We start from the raw sequence: 20,491 nt of genomic DNA, 5'->3' as shown, positions 1-20,491 counted from the left end.
TGTTATGTTCCATTCCCCTCCTTCAGGGAACCAATATTACACACTAAAATTGATGGCTTGACTATTTACTCTGTTATGCTGTTTGAACCGAATAAAAGGAATGTAATATAAAATTATGAGATTCAAAAATAATTATTACTAATATTACTTTTGTTTCTCGCACACAGTTTGTTTGTATGGAAATGCCTGTGATTAAGTGTCACCAATTCTCACTGGATCTCTTCAGATGCAAAGAAAGGATCCGGATGCCTCAATCTGAGCTGCTGCATGCCTGAAATGCTGCATTTACACATTTGTGAACTAATAATGACCTTGACCAATGCAAATTAGCTCTAAACTGGAATCAAGAAAACAACATTGGTATTGTGATAGAACATACAGTTCTCTAAACGTTGACTGATTGATTGTCATCTGGTGGTACATGGCAATGTCTCAGGGGATACAGTACTTAATATGTTATGAATATAATTCAGTTTGAATTCCCGTATTACACTTGAAGTTTTGGGAATAATGAATTGTGATTGTGACAATTGATTTCTTTGTTTGTGCAAATAAGTATACGGTATTGATAATGATAATAATTAGTGTAAAAGCTTTATATTACAGAGACAAATCTCAGTGATATAGAGCAAGTTTCAGAAATGCGATGAGAATCTGTTTCATCGACAGTGTGATATTTTGGAAGTGAAAAATATAGGTTACAAGTGTACTGTAAAACATATTAGGCGTATTCACTGAGAGTAATGTAAGGCACAACATTCAAGAGGACATATTTCAGAGGGTCAAATGGTGTTGTACCACCCAAATTTTTGTTAAACTTTTTTCCCCCCTGCTTAACACATGAAATGGCAAGAACCATGGTCAAGTCAATTTGTTATACAAACATGGTCTTCGGCCATTAATGCATGATGTTTAAGTGCCTTTAAGAAATGATTCTCAAATGATCACTTGACATTTTTTATACAGTTCTGGTGCTATAGAACATGTAGTCATAGGGCTTTTATAAAGTTAGTCGTATTGATGTTATGTATGTTTTTTTCTTTATTATTCTTGTACATTGATCAAAACATATTATACTCTTACTTGTAGCTTTTCCTCTTAAAATATATCCAAATGCATGGAACTCAGGAGCCATACAAGGCATTAAAGGGGAACTTTAACTAAAAGTCATGACTTGACGTTATGCCCCCTAAAGATACCATTACGTGGCCATTCCTGCCAATCAACATGTTCCTATATCCATGGTGAATTTTTCAAAATAACCTTACCATTTTAAATAAACCGCATTTAATCCAACTATCATTTTTAGTTGAAATACCCTTTTTAGTACTGTGAGAAAGTTTATTGTACAATTTTCAATGTGCACTTTGTTTTTGTTATTGTATCGACTTTGGCCGGGATTCAATATAAGGTGTGTTATAGAGCAACACACTCTTTAGTCGACATCGGCAGCGTTTACCATGAATGCGCTCTTCGCAAATGACTGAGACGTTGCCTTTAAAAGGTGCATTGTCGGCTGCACTGCTCTATAATGCGCATTGGATTGAATGCCATCCTTTATTTCCTAAGAATATGTTTAGTATGCAATATGCCAATCAGAAAAGCAGTCAGTGGGCCTCAATCTTCACATGGACAGAAATGTTGTGTATTTGTTGTTTAGAAAACTAATTTGTAAAACCCATGCTTATCAAACATGCATAAATACCTTAATCTATTTTAAAGGAGAATGTGAGTCAAGGACAAGCATCATTGAAAAACAGCAAGTGAATAATTAGTTGATTATGAGATGACAAGTTAAAAAAAAAATAATAAAATGAATTATTACTGTCCAAATGCATACACGATACTGTCAGTAGTTAGGAACTTAAATGTTGTCATTTATTTTGGTCTACTTAACGAGTTCTAGTTCTCTGAAAAGGCCATTGCAGAAAGCCACATGTGGATCACCTGAAGTGTTCTAAAAACACGTTTTCATGTGATCACATGTGAAAATGTGATCATGTGACGTGTTCCAAAAACACACATTTTCACATGAGAAATGTCACATATGAAATCGTGTTTTTTTCTGTAAGGGGGGGTATTTGTGTGCACCAAATAACTAACAGAGCATAAAAATATTTCTGGAAACTGAAATGTTCGTGAAATAATATACATTATTAGCCTAAACACAAATTTGTGCTGCACTCGATTGATAAATTAGACCCACTGTGTGAAAATGACAATGGGATCCAACCTTTTCTGCTTTTCTGTCTACCTTCATTTTTATGTCCATGCCATTCTTGCTGACATACACTGGCCTGACACAACCTTGAGCTGGGTTGTGTTCATGAGGAAACACCGCTATGCAACGGAAAACAAACAATTGTTTTTTATTGGACCAGTGCAGGTAGTCCCTCCAACTTTCAGTCGGCTTTCTTCAGTTTGGTGCTGAATGAACACAACCCTGATGTTCTTTTGGCCATAGAATTGATTAGAAAATGATTTGGCTATCAATGTGATATTGTTGTGTGTGTGTGTGTGTGTGTGTGTGTGTTTTAGATTAACTTTGGTACAGTTGTCTGCATTGTAGAGAATAGTTTTTGTAATATGTCCAGGTTATTCAATATTTATATAGTAATGTAAAAAGCATGAATTTATTCAGACATTCCAAATATATGTGGTAACCGGTAATACATTTATGACAAAAGTATGTTTTCAAAATGAAATAGAACAAGTAAGTGATGGGGGGTGTAGTGCGCCAAGAAGTCCCTCCAAAGTGGTTTATTTTCATAGAACTGCGCAACCAAATAGTCTGTTCTGTTCATACTTGTACAATGTCTACTGGCCATGGATACTTGCCATCATCTGTTCTGTTCATACTTGTACAATGTCTACTGGCCATGGATACTTGCCATCATCTGAAGTTGCTACCCTCCAGGCAGAATTTGATTGAGTCAACATAGTTTCTAAATTACTCAACATACATCAACATGTCTAGTTGTTTCAATTTTCTAATTCATTCATTCGTTTTTGTCTCATTGAAACACACATTTATCTTGTACCAAAACCGTATGTTGAACAGACATTTTTCCCTGGCAGGTAGCTTTACTTGCCAACTGATTAACAATCATTCATCCAGTTGTGTCTAAGGGCTGGATTCAATCCATGTTGTGGAAGTATCACGGAAGATCTGCGTTAAAATGTAAAGGTCATTTCTGATTGAGCTGACATATGCAGCGCTTACCGTGAATGCAGCCTCCACGTACATGGCAACATTGCCTTTAAATTTCAATCAAGCTATAACTCGGATCTTCTGCGATACAGATTGAATCTAGCCCTAACTTGGTTTTGGAAACAGAAGGTCAAACAAACATGGGGGAGTGTTTGGCAGGTGTTGCCACTAGTCAACTAGAGGCGTCATGCAGGCACCCCAAAAATCCGAGGGGTACAAAGTACGTGAGGATGGCTGGTGGGTGGAGAATTTGAGAAGTTGAAGAATGTTGTATTTTTCAAACACCTGAAACAGATTTTTCCTGCAAACCAAAGCCATAATCATTATGCTTAATTCTTAATTGCATATCTAATCATACCTCTTGAGTTGTCTGTATCCTCCTGACTGGTGGTTATTTTTTTAAAGAAACTAAATGTACTTTTCTGTATAAATCTGGGTAAAAGATTGAAAGGAATGTGAGTCTTATTCAGTACATTTAGAAATTGCTTGCTTTTCTAAAGTCTGCCAACCTTGCCAGGAGGCATGCCAGCTAAGATAGTTAGACAAGCTAGCTATTCTAACTTGATTGATAGCCCGAAATGGTTAGGTTCCCAATCTCATAACTATCTGGGCTAGCTAAAGCCAACTTCATAAAATTGCTAGGTGGCTGGTAGTATTACAGAGAAACAACAACAACAAAAAAAATCAATCTGAGGGCATGACGCCTCTGAGTCTGACAAACTGTTATCTAAAAGACATCCAGTCCCATTTGACTGATAAGAATCAAGTATTCAACAAAGCCATGGTGATTATGTCATCAATGTATGTAAAAAAATAAATAACCAGTGGTTTCAAAAGTGAATTAAATGAGGTACTGAGTGATTATCTGTGTCTTTCTATTTGTCTTTGTCTTCCAATTATTGTAATTGTCTACGCATATTATTTTTCAGACAGCTACATACAAAAGTTTTTCTAAGACTTCACCTTTTTAGGGTGAATGAAAAAAAGTTACAACACAATCGCTGTTTAGTGTTATTACAACAGTCCTATGCCATTCTTTGTGAGACTGCTTAAAGGTCATGTTAGCAGTTGATGTTATTCTTAAATAACACAGAACCCAAAGCAAATCAGGGAGAGAAAAAAATATTTATTTGAGAAGGACAAATCATAGATGTTATGCTGAGAAGTAGACGTTCAGTCTTTCCTGTCCTCAGTTTTTCTCCACAAAACAAAGCAACAGGATGTCATTCATAACCCCCCCCCCCCACCCTAGCTTGTGGTTGACCAATCAGAAGTCCTCGCAGTACAACTTGGCCAATGGCTAAATAACAAGTATCCTGCTCCAGACTCAATGTACAGACCGTTGACTGACATTCCACAGATTCTAAACAGATGTTGAACTGAAAATCAACTATTTTCATTGATAATTCCCTATTGATCGTTAGTACTCTCTCATCCTCTAGTACTGTATTGACCTCTCGTCCTCTGTGTTGTGTATTTATCTTCAAAATATTCTTATAGTCCTGAACAGTCATTCTGAGCAGTGTTGAAGTAAAATAATCTCAAGCAAATTTGGTGATACACAAAACCACATAAACAACATTAAAATTGCATAAATTAAGTTGTTGGTCTTTTTTTTTTGTCTTTTTGTTCGATTACTTCCGTCAATATATATTGTTGGTACTTATTATTATTTTTAAGAGAATATCATGTTACCATTGATGTTAAGGTGATGTCACCTTGTCTCCTTAATAATAAATCAAAGTGTTTGACATGGGGGAGGGGACCAGTAACTTTATGATCAAACGTTATCAATGTAGAAGCCAACAGTAATTTTTCAAACTTTAGTCATCATCTGGTTTCCTTCAAATATCAAATTTCATGAAAAACATTATTTTGACTGTTCCTGACCTTTTAATGCTGTCACGTTCGTTCTCCTCCTCGTCTGAGGAGGAGCATGGATCGGACCAATACGCAGAGTGATATGAGTACATCTTCTTTTATTAGAGACGAAGACGAAACGAACAATATACAAACTAATACACAAAACAATAAACCACGACCGTGAAGCTACAAACGAAAGTGCACACACAGCTACTAACGTTTGACATAGACAATTACCCACAATCACCTAAAGCCTATGGCTGCCTTAAATATGGCTCCCAATCAGAGACAACAATAAACATCTGTCTCTGATTGAGAACCAAACCAGGCAACCATAGACTTTCCTAAACCTCTCTACTGAACACAACCCCATACACTATACAAAACCCCCTAAACAATACACACACCCTAAACTAGACAAAACACACAAACATCCCATGTCACACCCTGACCTAACTAAACTAATAAAGAAAATCAATATAACAGAGGCCAGGGTGTGACAAATGCTTGATATTGTATATCTGAAATCCCAGTAACTTCCGTTCTGTATTTAATTTTATTTATTATACACTGCTCAAAAAAATAAAGGGAACACTTAAACAACACAATGTAACTCCAAGTCAATTACACTTCTGTGAAATCAAACTGTCCACTTAGGAAGCAACACTGATTGACAATAAATTTCACATGCTGTTGTGCAAATGGAATAGACAAAAGGTGGAAATTATAGGCAATTAGCAAGACACCCCCAATAAAGGAGTGGTTCTGCAGGTGGTGACCACAGACCACTTCTCAGTTCTGTAACAGTCCTGACCTGTTTTATGTTGTTTTTTATGTGTTTATGGTCAGGGCATGTGTTTTGGGTGGGCAGTCTATGTTATCTGTTTCTATGTGGGTTTCGGTTTGCCTGGTATGGCTCTTGATTAGAGGCAGGTGGTTTGCATTTTCCTCTAATCAAGAGTCATATTTAGGTAGGGCATTATCACTGTGTGTTTGTGGGTGATTGTCTCCTGTGAGGTCTTCGTGTCGTTGTCGATGTATATTCACAAACGGGACTGTTTGGCTGTTCGTTTTGTTTCGATGTCGTCTGTTGCCTGTTCGTGAGTTTACGTTTCAGTTATGTAAGTTTATGTTCAGGTTTTCGTTCTACGTCGTTTTGTTATTTTGTAGTTTGAAAGTGTTTTGTTTAGTTTTCGTGTTGCCATCTACATCATTGTAATTTATAATAAAGATGGCATATTTCCCAGACTCCGCATTTTGGTCAGAAGATCCTTCTCTCCTCACCTCATCTGAGGATGAGGAGAGCGACAGCTCTTACAAGTTCCTATGCTTCCTGGCTGATGTTTTGGTCACTTTTGAATAATGGCGGTGCTTTCACTCTAGTGGTAGCATGAGACAGAGTCTACAACCCACACAAGTGGCTCAGGTAGTGCGGCTCATCCAGGATGGCACATCAATGCGAGCTGTGGCAAGAAGGTTGGCTGTGTCTGTCAGCGTAGTGTCCAGAGCATGGAGGCGCTACCAGCAGACAGCCCAGTACATCAGGAGACGTGGAGGAGGCCGTAGGAGGGCAACAACCCAGCAGCAGGACCGCTACCTCCGCCTTTGTGCAAGGAGGAGCACTGCCAGAGCCCTGCAAAATGACCTCCAGCAGGCCACAAATGTGCAATTTGTTCCAGTCATTGGCAGCAGAGAGCTGGAAGGAAAGGCAGCCAAAGGAAGTGTTGGCAATATGTCATGATGTTGCCTGCTTGGGTACTTCAAACCCCATCCCCCTCTCCCTTTCCACCACAACCCATGCGGTGATCACAGAGAGAGGTTGTAAATTCCTGAGAATCCCCCCCACCACAAACAGTATTAAGAGAGTGGGTAAACTTTCAGGACAAAGGAATTCTCTTCCACCTCACAGAACTTGGGGTACGAACATATTTCATATTCCTGCAAAAGTATGAAAGACCGGTGGACAGTCCAGCTATGAACCGGTCCATTTGTCACCACGTGGGAAACTCATGTGAGACTGTGGGACCACATTACCATACCGCTGTTTATATAATAACCTCAGATATGAGGTTTACATCTGTGTGTTGTATAAAATGAATGAGTGAGTATGATACTGTTTGTATAATTGTGTAATATGATTTTGAACTGTTTAATGAAGAAAAATACAACTCCCTGATGTATTTGAACTAAATCCAAGGACCGCCCCTGAGCCAGTTGGGTCAGAGACCATGGAACCACCCCTCTCTGCTATCTGAATAAAAGCCAACTTTAAGAAATTACCATTTAGACCATGCTTTTCTCCATTAGGAGGAGAATGAAGGTTAAAGTACCATTGGTGCATCTTTAACCATACCACGTGGTTAAACTCTTAAGACGAATGAGAACAAGTCTTTGATATTGACTACTAGTCTGCAGCTAGGAATTCGGTATCATTGAACGCGAAGAAAGACAACCGCCGAAACAAGAATTCTATAACGAATGTCACTGAACAATCCACAATAACTACGACAGAAGGAGCTCCAACAAAACGAACTTCTCTCCGACGATCAAGACCACACAAACAATGAGCGTAAATATATATATATATTGATTGCAATTGTTCCCGAATGAGTGAGCGTTCATGTGTAAGGATTAGCATGTCAATTGTTATAAAGAGTATACTCTGTAGTGACTTCTGAATCGACCCCCCATCCATCCCTTTTGTCTAACAAGCCGCCATGCCGGTTCAGCCCACTAGGGCATATTGCTCCCATCATTTCATGTAACTATTTTAAGTTTGTTTGCTTGTTTATGCATTTCTGTGAATTAATTAGTTAGTAATAAAATGATTTAAGACAATTGATGTATGGATGACTCATAGTGAAGACTGGGTTCGTGCAGATAATCAACGATTTACGACATTTGGAATGAGACTGACGAGGTAGAGTAAATAAATCATTAATTAGAAGACTATTGATCAGATATGAAAATATCTGAAAGGTTATATTGGGAAATTATAACTTTGTAATCTAATAACTTTCCCTGGTGCCCTCGAATTCATAGTTAATTAGTTACGTTATTACTCAAGTGATAGCGTAATCCCTAATTACAGGAATCTTTTATAAAAACTATAAGTCTTCAATTTAACGACGACAGGGGTAACCATTGAAATATACCTGCTGGAGCACGTGCCACGGGTGGGTGTTGCTATGGTGACCAGTGAGCTGAGATAAGGCGGGGCGTTACCTAGCAAAGACTTGTAGATGACCTGGAGCCAGTGGGTTTGGGGGCGATTATGTAGCGAGGGCCAGCCAACGAGAGCATACAGGTCGCAGTGGTGGGTAGTTTAAGGGTCTTTGGTGACAAAACAGATGGCACTGTGATAGACTGCATCCAGTTTGCTGAGTAGAGTGTTGGAGGCTATTTTGTAAATGACATCGCCAAAGTCAAGGATCGGTAGGACAGTTAGTTTTACAAGGGTATGTTTTTTTAAAATAGTTTTTTTAACCTTTATTTATACAGGTTGTTTCTCATTGAGATAACATCTCTTTTCCAAGAGAGACCTGGTCCAATAGCAGCAGAGGGAACAACGTTTCAGACAAAACAACTTACATACACCAACACAACATTAAACAAAACTATAAACACACATACAGTACAACAAAAAACAAGCGTTGTTTGGCAGCATGAGTGAAGGAGGCTTTGTTGCGAAATAGGAAGCCGATTCTAGATTCAATTTTGGATTGGAGATGCTTAATATAAGTCTGGAAGGAGAGTTTACAGTCTAAGCAGACACCTAGGTATTTGTAGTTGTCCACATATTCTCAGAACGTCAGAACCGTCCAGATCGGTGATGCTAGTCGGGCGGGCGGGTGCGGGCAACAATCGGTTGAAGAGCATGCATTTAGTTTTACTAGAATTTAAAAGCAGTTGGAGGTCACAGAAGGAGTGTTGTATGGCGTTTTCAGCTCGTTTGGAGGTTTGTTAACGCAGTGTCCAAAGAAGGGCCAGATGTATACAGAATGATGTCGTCTGCGTAGAGGTGTATCAGAGAATCACCATCAGCAAGAGCGATATCATTGATATATACAGAGAAAAGAGTCGGCCTGAGAATTGACCCCTGTGGCACTCCCATAGAGACTGCCAGAGGTCCGGACAACAGGCCCTCTGATTTGACACACTGAACTCTATCTGAGAAGTAGTTTGTGAACCAGGCGAGGCAGTGATTTGAGAAACCAAGGCTATTGAGTCTGCCGATAAGAATGCGGTGGCCAGGTCGATGAAGACGGCCGCACAGTACTGTCTTTTATCAATGGTGGATATGATATTGTTTAGGACTTTGAGCATGGCTGAGCTGCACCCATGACCAGCTCGGAAACCAGATTGCATAGTGGAGAAGGTACGGTGGGATTCAAAATGGTCGGTGATCTGTTTGTTAGCTTCTCTGGGATATGTGGGATGCTAACGTCCCACTTGGCCAAAAGCCAGTAACAATGCAGAGCGCTAAATTCAAATAAATTACTAAATTAAAATCTAACTTTCATGAAATCACACATGAAAGACACCAAATTAAAGCTACACTTGTTGTGAATCCAGCCAACATGTCTGATTTCAAAAAGGATTTACGGCGAAAGCACACCAAACGATTATGTTAGGTCAGTACATAGCCACAGAAAAACACAGCCATTTTTCCAGCCAAAGAGAGGAGTAACAAAAAGCAGAAAGAGATAAAATTAATTACTAACCTTTGATGATCTTCATCAGATGACACTCATAGGACTTCATGTTACACAATACATGTACGTTTTGTTTGGTAAAGTTCATATTTATATCCAAAAATCAGAGTTTAGGCGGAACGCTACTGTCTCACTTGGCCAAAAGCCAGAGAAAATGCAGAGCGCCATATTCAAATAAATTACTATCAAAAATGTATTAAATCACACATGAAAGATACCAAATTTAAGCTACACTAGTTGTGAATCCACCGAACATGTCAGAATTCAAATAGGCTTTTCGGCGAAAGCAAACGATGCTATTTTCTGAGGATAGCAACAGAGTAAACAAAGAGAGAGGCATATTTCAACCCTGCAGGCGCGACACAAAACGCAGAAATAAAAATATAAATCATGCCTTACCTTTGACGAGCTTCTGTTTTTGGCACTCCAATATGTCCCATAAACATCACAAATGGTCTTTTTGTTCGATTACTTCCGTCGATATATATCCAAAATGTCCATTTATTTGGCGCGTTTGATCCAGAAAAACACTGGTTCCAAATTGCGAAACGTGACTACAAAATATCTCAAAAGTTACCTGTAAACTTTGCCAAAACATTTCAAACTACTTTTGTAATACAACTTTAGGTATTTTTTAACGTAAATAATCGCTCAAATTGAAGACGGGATGATCTGTGGTCAATACAGGATTAAAACAAACTGTAGCTAGCCTTCTGGTCATGCGCCTCTAACAAACAAGACACTTCCAGTAACCCTAGTTCAAGATGGCCGTACTTCTTCATTACACAAAGGAAAAAACCTCAACCAATCTCTAAAGACTGTTGACATCCAGTGGAAGTGGTAGGAACTGCAAGAAGGTCAATTAGAAATCTGGATTTCCAATGAAAATCCATTGACAAGAGAGTGACCTCAAAAAAAAGAACATCTGAATGGTTTTTCCTCGGGGTTTCGCCTGCTAAATAAGTTCTGTTATACTCACAGACATGATTCAAACAGTTTTAGAAACTTCAGAGTGTTTTCTATCCACATCTACTAACAATATGCATATCATATCTTCTGGGGATGAGTAGCTGGCAGTTGAATTTGGGTATGCTTTTCATCCAAACATGAAACTTGGGCAAGTTGGGCAAGTTGATGCAGGGGGTGATGAAATGTTGGCTGGGGTAGGGGTAGCCAGGTGGAAAGCATGGCCAGCCGTAGCAAAATGCTTATTGAAATGATTAATTATCGTAGATTTATCAATGGTGACAGTGTTTCCTAGCCTCAGTGCAGTGGGCAGCTGGGAGGAGGTGCTCTTAATCTCCATGGACTTTACAGTGTCCCAAAACGTTTTGGAATTAGTGCTACAGGATGCAAATTTCTGTTTGAAAAAGCTAGCCTTAGCTTGGGGTGAACCAAGGGCTATATCTGTTCTTAGTTTTACATTTTTAGAATAGGGCATGCTTATTTAATATGGCGAGGAAAGCCCTTTTTAAAGCATCCAGGCATCCTCTACTGACGGGATGAGGTCAATATCTTTCACTTCCTTCACTTCAGCAGTAATAAATTCATGAACTTCTTTGAGGAAAAGATCATGATCATTAGAAAGCAAATTACGGACTCCTCTTTAAATCTGTGTATTCCTCCAAAGCTCAGCTGTCCTGAGTCTGCACAACTCTGCCAGGACCTAGGATCAAGAGAGACACTCAAGTGTTTTAGTACTAGTATTAGTACTAGTACTAGTACTCTTGACACAATGGTGAAAATAATCATGGCCTTTAAACCTTCAAGCTGCATATTGGACCCTATTCCAACTAAACTACTTAAAGAGCTTCATCATGTGCTTGGCCCTCCTATGTTGAACATAATAAACGACTCTCTATCCACCGGATGTGTACCAAACTCACTAAAAGTGGCAGTAATAAAGCCTCTCTTGAAAAAGCCAAACATTGACCCAGAAAATATAAAAAACTATCGGCCTATATCGAATCTTCCATTCCTCTCAATTTTTTTTGAAAAGGCTGTTGCGCAGCAACTCACTGCCTTCCTGAAGACAAACAATGTATAAGAAATGCTTCAGTCTGGTTTTAGACCCCATCATAGCACTGAGACTGCACTTGTGAAGGTGGTAAATGACCTTTTAATGGCGTCAGACCGAGGCTCTGCATCTGTCCTCGTGCTCCTAGACTTTAGTGCTGCCTTTGATACCATCGATCACCAAATTCTTTTGGAGAGATTGGAATCTCAAATTGGTCTACACGGACAAGTTCTGGCATGGTTTAGATCTTATCTGTCGGAAAGATATCAGTTTTCCTCTGTGAATGGTTTGTCCTCTGACAAATCAACTGTACATTTCGGTGTTCCTCAAGGTTCTGTTTTAGGACCACTATTGTTTTCACTATATATTTTACCTCTAGGGGATGTCATTCGAAAACATAATGTTAACTTTCGCTGCTATGCGGATGACACACAGCTGTACATTTCAATGAAACATGGTGAAGCCCCAAAATTGCCCTCGCTAGAAGCCTGTGTTTCAGACATAAGGAAGTGGATGGCTGAAAACGTTCTACTTTTAAACTTGGACAAAACAGAGATGCTTGTTCTAGGTCCCAAGAAACAAATAGATATTCTGTTGAATCTGACAATTAATCTTGATGGTTGTAAAGTCGTCTCAAATAAAACTGTGAAGGACCTCGGCGTTACTCTGGACCCTGATCTCTCTTTTGACGAACATATCAAGACTGTTTCAAGGACAGCTTTTTTCCATCTACGTAACATTGCAAAAATCAGAAACTTTCTGTCCAAAAATGATGCAGAAAAATGTATCCATGCTTTTGTTACTTCTAGGTTAGACTACTGCAATGGCTTTCCGGCAACCCGGATAAAGCACTAAATAAACTTCAGTTAGTGCTAAATACGGCTGCTAGAATCCTGACTAGAACCAAAAAATTTGATCATATTACTCCAGTGCTAGCTTCCCTACACTGGCTTCCTGTTAAGGCAAGGGCTGATTTCAAGGTTTTACTGCTAACATACAAAACATTACATGGGTTTGCTCCTACCTATCTTTCCGATTTGGTCCTGCCGTACATACCTACACGTACGCTATGGTCACAAGACGCTGGCCTCCTAATTGTCCCTAGAATTTCTAAGCAAACAGCTGGAGGCAGGGCTTTCTCCTATAGATCTCAATTTTTATGGAACTGTCTGCCTACCCATGTGAGAGACGCAGACTCGGTCTCAACTTTTAAGTCTTTACTGAAGACTCATCTCTTCAGTGGGTCATATGATTGAGTGTAATCTGGCCCAGGAGTGTGAAGGTGAACGGAAAGGCTCTGGAGCAACGAACCGCCCTTGCTGTCTCTACCTGGCCGGTTCCCCTCTCTCCACTGGGATTCTCTGCCTCTAACCCTATTACAGGGCCTGAGTCACTGGCTTACTGGTGCTCTTTCAAGCCGTCCCTAGGAGGGGTGCGTCACTTGAGTGGGTTGAGTCACTGACGTGATCTTCCTGTCTGGGTTGGCGCCCCCCCCGTGGGTTGTGCCGTGGCGGAGATCTTTGTGGGCTATACTCGGCCTTGTCTCAGGATGGTAAGTTGGTGGTTGAAGATATCCCTCTAGTGGTGTGGGGGCTGTGCTTTGGCAAAGTGGGTGGGGTTATATCCTTCCTGTTTGGCCCTGTCCGGGGGTATCATCGGATGGGGCCACAGTGTCTCCTGACCCCTCCTGTCTCAGCCTCCAGTATTTATGCTGCAGTAGTTTGTGTCGGGGGGCTAGGGTCAGTTTGTTATATCTGGAGTACTTCTCCTGTCTTATCCGGTGTCCTGTGTGAATTTAAGTATGCTCTCTCTAATTCTCTCTTTCTCTCTTTCTTTCTCTCTCTCGGAGGACCTGAGCCCTAGGACCATGCCTCAGGACTACCTGGCATGATGACTCCTTGCTGTCCCCAGTCCACCTGGCCGTGCTGCTGCTCCAGCTTCAACTGTTCTGCCTGCGGCTATGGAACCCTGACCTGTTCACCGGACGTGCTACCTGTCCCAGACCTGCTGTTTTCAATTCTCTAGAGACCGCAGGAGCGGTAGAGATACTCTTAATGATTGGCTATGAAAAGCCAACTGACATTTACTCCTGAGGTGCTGACTTGCTGCACCCTCGACAACTACTGTGATTATTATTATTTGACCATGCTGGTCATTTATGAACATTTGAACATCTTGGCCATGTTGTTATAATCTCCACCCGGCACAGCCAGAAGAGGACTAGCCACCCCTCATAGCCTGGTTTCTCTTTAGGTTTCTTCCTAGCTTCTGGCCTTTCTAGGGAGTTTTCCTAGCCACCGTGCTTCTACACCTGCATTGATTGCTGTTTGGGGTTTTAGGCTGGGTTTCTGTACAGCACTTTGAGATATCAGCTGATGTAAGAAGGGCTATATAAATACATTTGATTTGATTTGATTCCAGGATACCCGGGCCAGGTTGATTAGAAAGGCCTGCTTGCTGAAGTGTTTTACAGTGATGAGGAGTGGACGTTTGACCGTGGACCCATTTCGCATGCAGGCAATGAGGCAGTGATCGCTAAGATCCTGGTTGAAGACAGCAGAGGTGTATTTAGAGGGCATGTTGGTCAGGATAATATCTAAGAGGGTGCCCATGGTTATGGATTTAGGGTTGTACCTGGTAGGTTCCTTAATAATTTGTGTTAGATTGAGGGCATCTAGCTTAGATTATAGGACGGCCGGGGTGTTAAGCATATCCCAGTTTAGGTCACCTAACAGTAGGAACTCTGAAGATAGATGGGGAGTAATCAATTCACATATGGTGTACAGGGCATAGCTGGGGGCTGAGGGGGGTCTATAACAAACGGCAACGGTAAGACTTGTTTCTGGAAAGGTGGATTTTTAAAAGTAGAAGCTCAAATTGTTTGGGCACAGACCTGGATAGTATGACAGAACTCTGCAGACTATCTCTGCAGTAGATTACAACTCCGCCCCCTTTGGCAGTTCTATCTTGTCAGTAAATGCAGTTGGGGGTGAAAATGTCTGATTTTTTTGTGGCCTTTCTAAGCCAGGATTCAGACACGGCTAGGACATCAGGGTTGGCGGAGTGTGCTAAAGCAGTGAAAAAAACACATTTAGGAGGAAGCTTCTGATGTTAACATGCATGAAAGGCTTTTACGGTTACTGAAGTCAACAAATGAGAGTGCCTGGGGAATAGGTGTGGTGCTGGGTGCTGCAGGGCCTGGGTTAACCTCTACATCACCAGAGGAACAGAGGAGGAGTAGGATAAGAATACGGCTAAAGGCTATAAGAACAGGTAGTCTAGTGCATTCGGAACAGAGAGTAAAAGGAGCAGATTTCTGGGTGCGGAAGAATAGATTCAGGGCATAATGTACAGACAAGGGTATGGTAGGATGTGAGTACAGTGAAGGTAAACCTAGGCATTGAGTGACGATGAGAGAGGTTTTGTCTCTAGAGGCACCAGTTAAGCCAGGTGAGGTAACCGCATGTGTGGGGGGTGGGACAAAAGAGCTATCTAAGCCATGCTGTGCTGGGGGCTCTACAGTGAAATAATACCATAATAACTAACCAAAACAACAATTGACAAGGCATATTGACATTAGGGAGAGGCATGTGTAGCCGAGTGATCACAGAGTCCAATGAGCAGCAATAGGTGAGTCAGGGAGCCGTTTGGTAGTCGCTACTACGCTAGGCGAGCTGGAGACACGGCGATTCAGAAAGCTAGCGGGCCGGGGCTAGCTTCGGCGACGTCGCAACGGAAAAGCCTGTTGAAACCACATCGGACGATTACGTCGGCAGACCAGTCGTGATGGATCGTCGGGGCTCCGTGTCGGCAATAAAGGGTCCTGGCCAATTGGCAGAAGAGGTATTGTAGCCCAAGAATTAGCTGGTAGACCTCTTTTTCTAGCCGGCAGATGGGCCTAGCTCAAGGCTAGCTCAAGGCTAACTGGTGCTTGCTTCGGGACAGAGGCGTTAGCCAGCAGTAGCCACTCGATTGCAGCTAGCTAGCTGCTATGATCCGGTGTAATGGTCAAGGGCTTGCGGCAGGAATCCGGTGATGTGGTAGAGAAAAAGCAGTCCGATATGCTCTGGGTTGATATCGCGCTGTGCAGACTTGCAGGTATTGACCGAGCTGAAGCTGGCTGGTGTCCGAGTTAACGTTGAAGATCACTAGCAGTGGCTAACTGACTACTAGCTATTAGCTAGTTAGCTGAATAGCTTCTGAAGGGGGTTCCGATTATAAAGTATAATAAAAGCAGATCCGTACCACATTGGGTGAGGCGGGTTGCAGGAAAATATATATTCAGTTCGTAGATGGAAAGTGAGATTAAAATATATATGAAATACATACGAAAAAAACAAGGAAAATGTCTATTTACACGAGACAAAACACACGTTCGACTGCTACGCCATCTTGGATTAGAAAAGGATAAATTCCTCCAATTCTTTTAGTTTTTCCTCTTATCTTATTCTGTGACTCTATGTTGCAGTTTTTATTGCCATCTATCTGTACTGTTAGTTCCTATATTTCATTTTTTAAGATGAACAAATAAAGGTTGTTTTATGGCGCTTTTTGAAACCAGCAACTGACAGTAAAAACACGACTTAAGGTTGAAATATTACTAAACGATGGGCACTACATCAACATACTAATTGTTTTGCAATCTCGGTAGAAAATAACATCTACATTGCACATCGCTATATTGCTATCGATAACATATCTCACGGTTTATTTTGGGGATGAGAAGACTTCATGATTCCTTGGTAAAAGGGAGTTATGAAATCTGAAGAGATGTTACATTAACCAAGATACATTAAACCGATCATATTCACTGTTTCAAACATTATGTTCTGCACTGCACTGGTGTATGAATAGTCTTTCTTTGACTTTTTAGTGCAATAAACTTTGATTTCTTTATCAAAGAAGAGGTCGCTGTTATGACTGATTTCGACCCAAAACCAACGAGGAAGTCTGCTGTGTTGAGACCAGTTGTATAAAACCAATCAGTACATAAAGAAAAACTCTCAACCATGCCAGCCCGCTTTTAATTTCTATTCAATTTGGCGTCTGAACATGCGTAAATCATATTTCCTAACATAGTTGACTTACAATACATTCAAATGATAACACAGAAATCAAAGTAGGGGAGAGCCAGGATGAAAGTAAGATGGGGGGAAAGTAACATGGCCATTTTCTCAGATACCACAGAAGCTAGACTGACGTAATGAAGTCTGCATGTTCCTAATGTGGAGGATGACCTCCCTGAAAACAAACAGCCCAGTCTAACCATGTTTTGCCGAGTTATCAACAAAAAGTGGCGTTGAGCGATATAAGTGAAAATGGACCCAGAAGTTTTTTCCGGTTGTAGATGTATTTAGTTGTTTAAGGTTCCAAACATATGCCATTTTCTTAATCCATCTGGTAACTAAATGACAACATAGTTTTAAAGTATCATGCTAGCTAGTCTTGGGTGTTAGCCTGGGAGAAGTTACAGCAGAGATAGGTGGGACAAAAGTAACACTGATGTACGAAAGTAACAACAATGTACATTGATGACCTGGAATAAAAAACATGTTCAACCACAGGCCATTGTCTCCTCTATTTCATATTTCTTTCAATATGTTAGCAAGATATCAATAAGTGACTTTAATGTTTGAAAATTTTATATGACAATAGCATTATGCCTTAGTCCATTGACTTGCTGGATCAGCTTCTCACATAAGCTTTTTCTGAAAGGTTAGTGGTCAAAAATCTATATCTATGATTCTGGTGATCAATTGCTTTATGTCTAGCCATGAAATGTGATAAGCATGAAGAGTTTGCTGTTTGTGAAGAGAATTCTTCCCGGTTCTCCCCTAACACCGCTGCATACTAGTGGCATGAATGTGACTCGAGAACACACAGAGATATTTGAATAGATGATCTGATAATATAATAACGCTTTTTAATTGATTATACTTGCTGTGACCATCTCCCCTCAACTGTTGTTATCACTGCATGGGCAAACATCATTTCTGAATACATGTTCAGGTGTACGCTATCCCTGATGCAGTGAAAATAAGAAAAAATGTACGTAAGCTTTATGCAATATCTTTTTGAGTGCGGACCCATTACATATTTTGTTTGTAATATATTGTATCTCAATTCTCAAATTTCCCTAACCCTACACAATCGGGTGTTACAGGTCATGTACCCATATTAACAAGGTGTCTCTGAGTAGGAGTGTTGATCAAGGATCGGGTCCATTCCATATAATTGTATTAATTATGACCTAAAGGCTAAACTGATCCTAGATCAGCAATCCCACTGTACAATGATTTGTGAATACAGGCCCTGGGGCAGAATTCACGAAACATTACTTCCGAAAAAACGTAGGCTGCTTAAAACTTCTTGTGGCTGCAGGGGCAGTATTGAGTAGCTTGGATGAAAGGTGCACAGAGGTGCCCAGAGTAAACGGCCTGCTTCTCAGTCATAGTTGCGAATATATTCATATTATTATTAGTATTGGATAGAAAACACTCTGAAGTTTCTAAAACTGTTTGAATTATGTATGTGAGTATAACAGAACTCATATGGCAGGCAAAAACCAGAGAAGAAATCCAAACAGGAAGTGGAAATGATTAGGCTGGTCGATTTTCAACCAAGATCTCATTGAAATTACAGCGAGATATGAATGAGTTTCACTTCCTATAGCTTCCACTAGATGTCAACAGTCAATAGAACTTTGTCTGATGACTCTAATGTGAAGGGGGGCCGAAGGAGACAGGAATTAGTAATCACTGCCATGAGGTGACCACGCACTGAACACACGCCTTCACACGAGGAGGACCTCCGTTCCACCGCTCTTCTGAAGTCAATGTAATTCTCCGGTTGGAACGTTATTCAAGATTTATGTTAACAACATTCTAAAGATTGATTCAAATACATCGTTTGACATGTTTCTACTGACTGTTACTGAACATTTCGTCAGCTTTTAGGGAACGCGCTTCGTGACTTTGGAATTGTTTACCAAACGCGCTAACAAAAGTAGCTAATTGGACATAAATAACGGACATTATCGAACAAATCAAGCATTTATTGTGGACCTGGGATTCCTGGGAGTGCATTCTGATGAAGATCATCAAAGGTAAGGAAACATTTATCATGTAATTTCTGGTTTCTGTTGACTCCAACATGGCGGCTAATTTGACTATTGTTCTGAGTGCCGTCTCAGAATATTGCATGGTTAGCTTTATCCGTAAAGGTTTTTAAAAAATCTGACACGGCGGTTGCATTAAGGAGAGGTATATCTATAATTCAATGTGTTTAACTTGTATTATCATCTACATTTATGATGAGTATTTCTGTTGAAACGATGTGGCTATGCAAAATCACTGGATGTTTTTGGAACTAGTGAATGTAAAGCGCCAATGTAAACTCCATTTTTTTATATAAATATGAACTGATGAAGATCATCAAAGGTTAGTGATTAATTTTATCTCTATTTGTGCTTTTTGTGACTCCTATCTTTGGCTGTAAAAATGGCTGTGCTTATTGTGGTTTGGTGTGACCTAACATAATCGTTTGTGGTGCTTTCGCTGAAAAGCATATTTGAAATCGGACACTTTAGTGGGATTAACAACAAGATTACCTTTAAAATGGTATAAAACACATGTATGTCTGAGGAATGTTAATTATGAGATTTCTGTTTTTTTAATTTGGCACCCTGCACTTTCACTGGCTGTTGTCATATCGATCCCGTTACCGGGATTGAAGTCCTAAGAAGAAGAAAAAATAAGAAGTTCATAAGATAGTTCGTAAATGCAATTCCTCAAAATGTTCTTAGGAATTCGTAGTTTTCTTAGGAACTTCGTATATATCTTCAGTACAAGACCTTGAAGTGATGGTGGAGGAAATAACAACCAGGAAAAGGTTGGGGAAACTCAACAACTGCGGGGTCACTGCAGAGACCAAAAAGAGAGGATGGGCAAGAGTGGCCGAGTCTGTCTCTGCCGTCGGAGGTATGGCAAGAGACAGTGACGCCGTAAAAAAGAAGTGGTCCGACATCAATTCGGCTGCTAAGAGGAAGGGAGCTGAGAGAAGCAGGGAGTTGAAGAAGACTGGAGGGGGGGTATCGACCATTCATGTGGACCAGCTGGAGAAGGTGTTGTCCATGATAGGAGAGACGGTGGTAGAGGGACTGCGGTCGGGCATCAACTCGGACTGTGTGACCGGTAAGTTAGCTAGCTTGCTAACGCGTAACAACATTAGCCAAGTTAGACAAGTTCTTCTTTGCAAGTTGACGAGTTAACTCTAGCAATATAACACTCCTAGAATATTGTAATATATTGTTAATTACTAGCTAGCTAGATAATGCACATTTAATTTGTTTTCTTGGCGTATTTAAATGTCCACTAGCCGTCTGTGGCAGTGGCCCAAGAAAACATTAATGGTTACAAAAGTATCCAGTTGTGTAGCTAACGTTACACTTGTTTACTTCTCTCATCATATCGAGCCTACAGCTCTTGAAACATTGTTGTCATGCTGACACGATGTGTTTGACCTTCCGGAAATAACACTGGACCTCATCCATATGCCCCTCTGCCCAGATGTGGGAGCCATGGATCATCATCATCATATGGGGAGGTCACGGCCCTGCGCAGGGTGCAGGAGAAGGTGCTGAAGGCGAGAGATTAGCCCTGGAGAAGGAGAAGCTAGCCCTGGAGA

The 20,491-nt window shown here is 40.5% G+C and overlaps 1 protein-coding gene across 3 annotated transcripts in view; it reads left to right on the top strand.

Annotated features, from left to right (window-relative positions):
- LOC129839684 (echinoderm microtubule-associated protein-like 6) overlaps window positions 1-4,073 on the top strand; it is a 57,879-nt gene extending 53,806 nt beyond the window's left edge. For all 3 annotated transcript variants that reach the window (XM_055907271.1, XM_055907263.1, XM_055907255.1), the window contains one exon: window positions 168-4,073. In XM_055907271.1, coding sequence (XP_055763246.1) covers window positions 168-192 — 25 coding nt within the window. In that variant the 3' untranslated portion in view covers window positions 193-4,073. The remainder of the gene's footprint in view (window positions 1-167) is intronic.
- Window positions 4,074-20,491: the final 16,418 nt, after the last annotated feature.

Source organism: Salvelinus fontinalis, chromosome 3 (assembly GCF_029448725.1).
Source record: "Salvelinus fontinalis isolate EN_2023a chromosome 3, ASM2944872v1, whole genome shotgun sequence".
In the NCBI taxonomy this organism is placed as follows: Eukaryota; Metazoa; Chordata; class Actinopteri; order Salmoniformes; family Salmonidae; genus Salvelinus; species Salvelinus fontinalis.
Note: the sequence above shows the minus strand (reverse complement) of the source record. Positions and strands in the feature narration are given on the sequence as shown.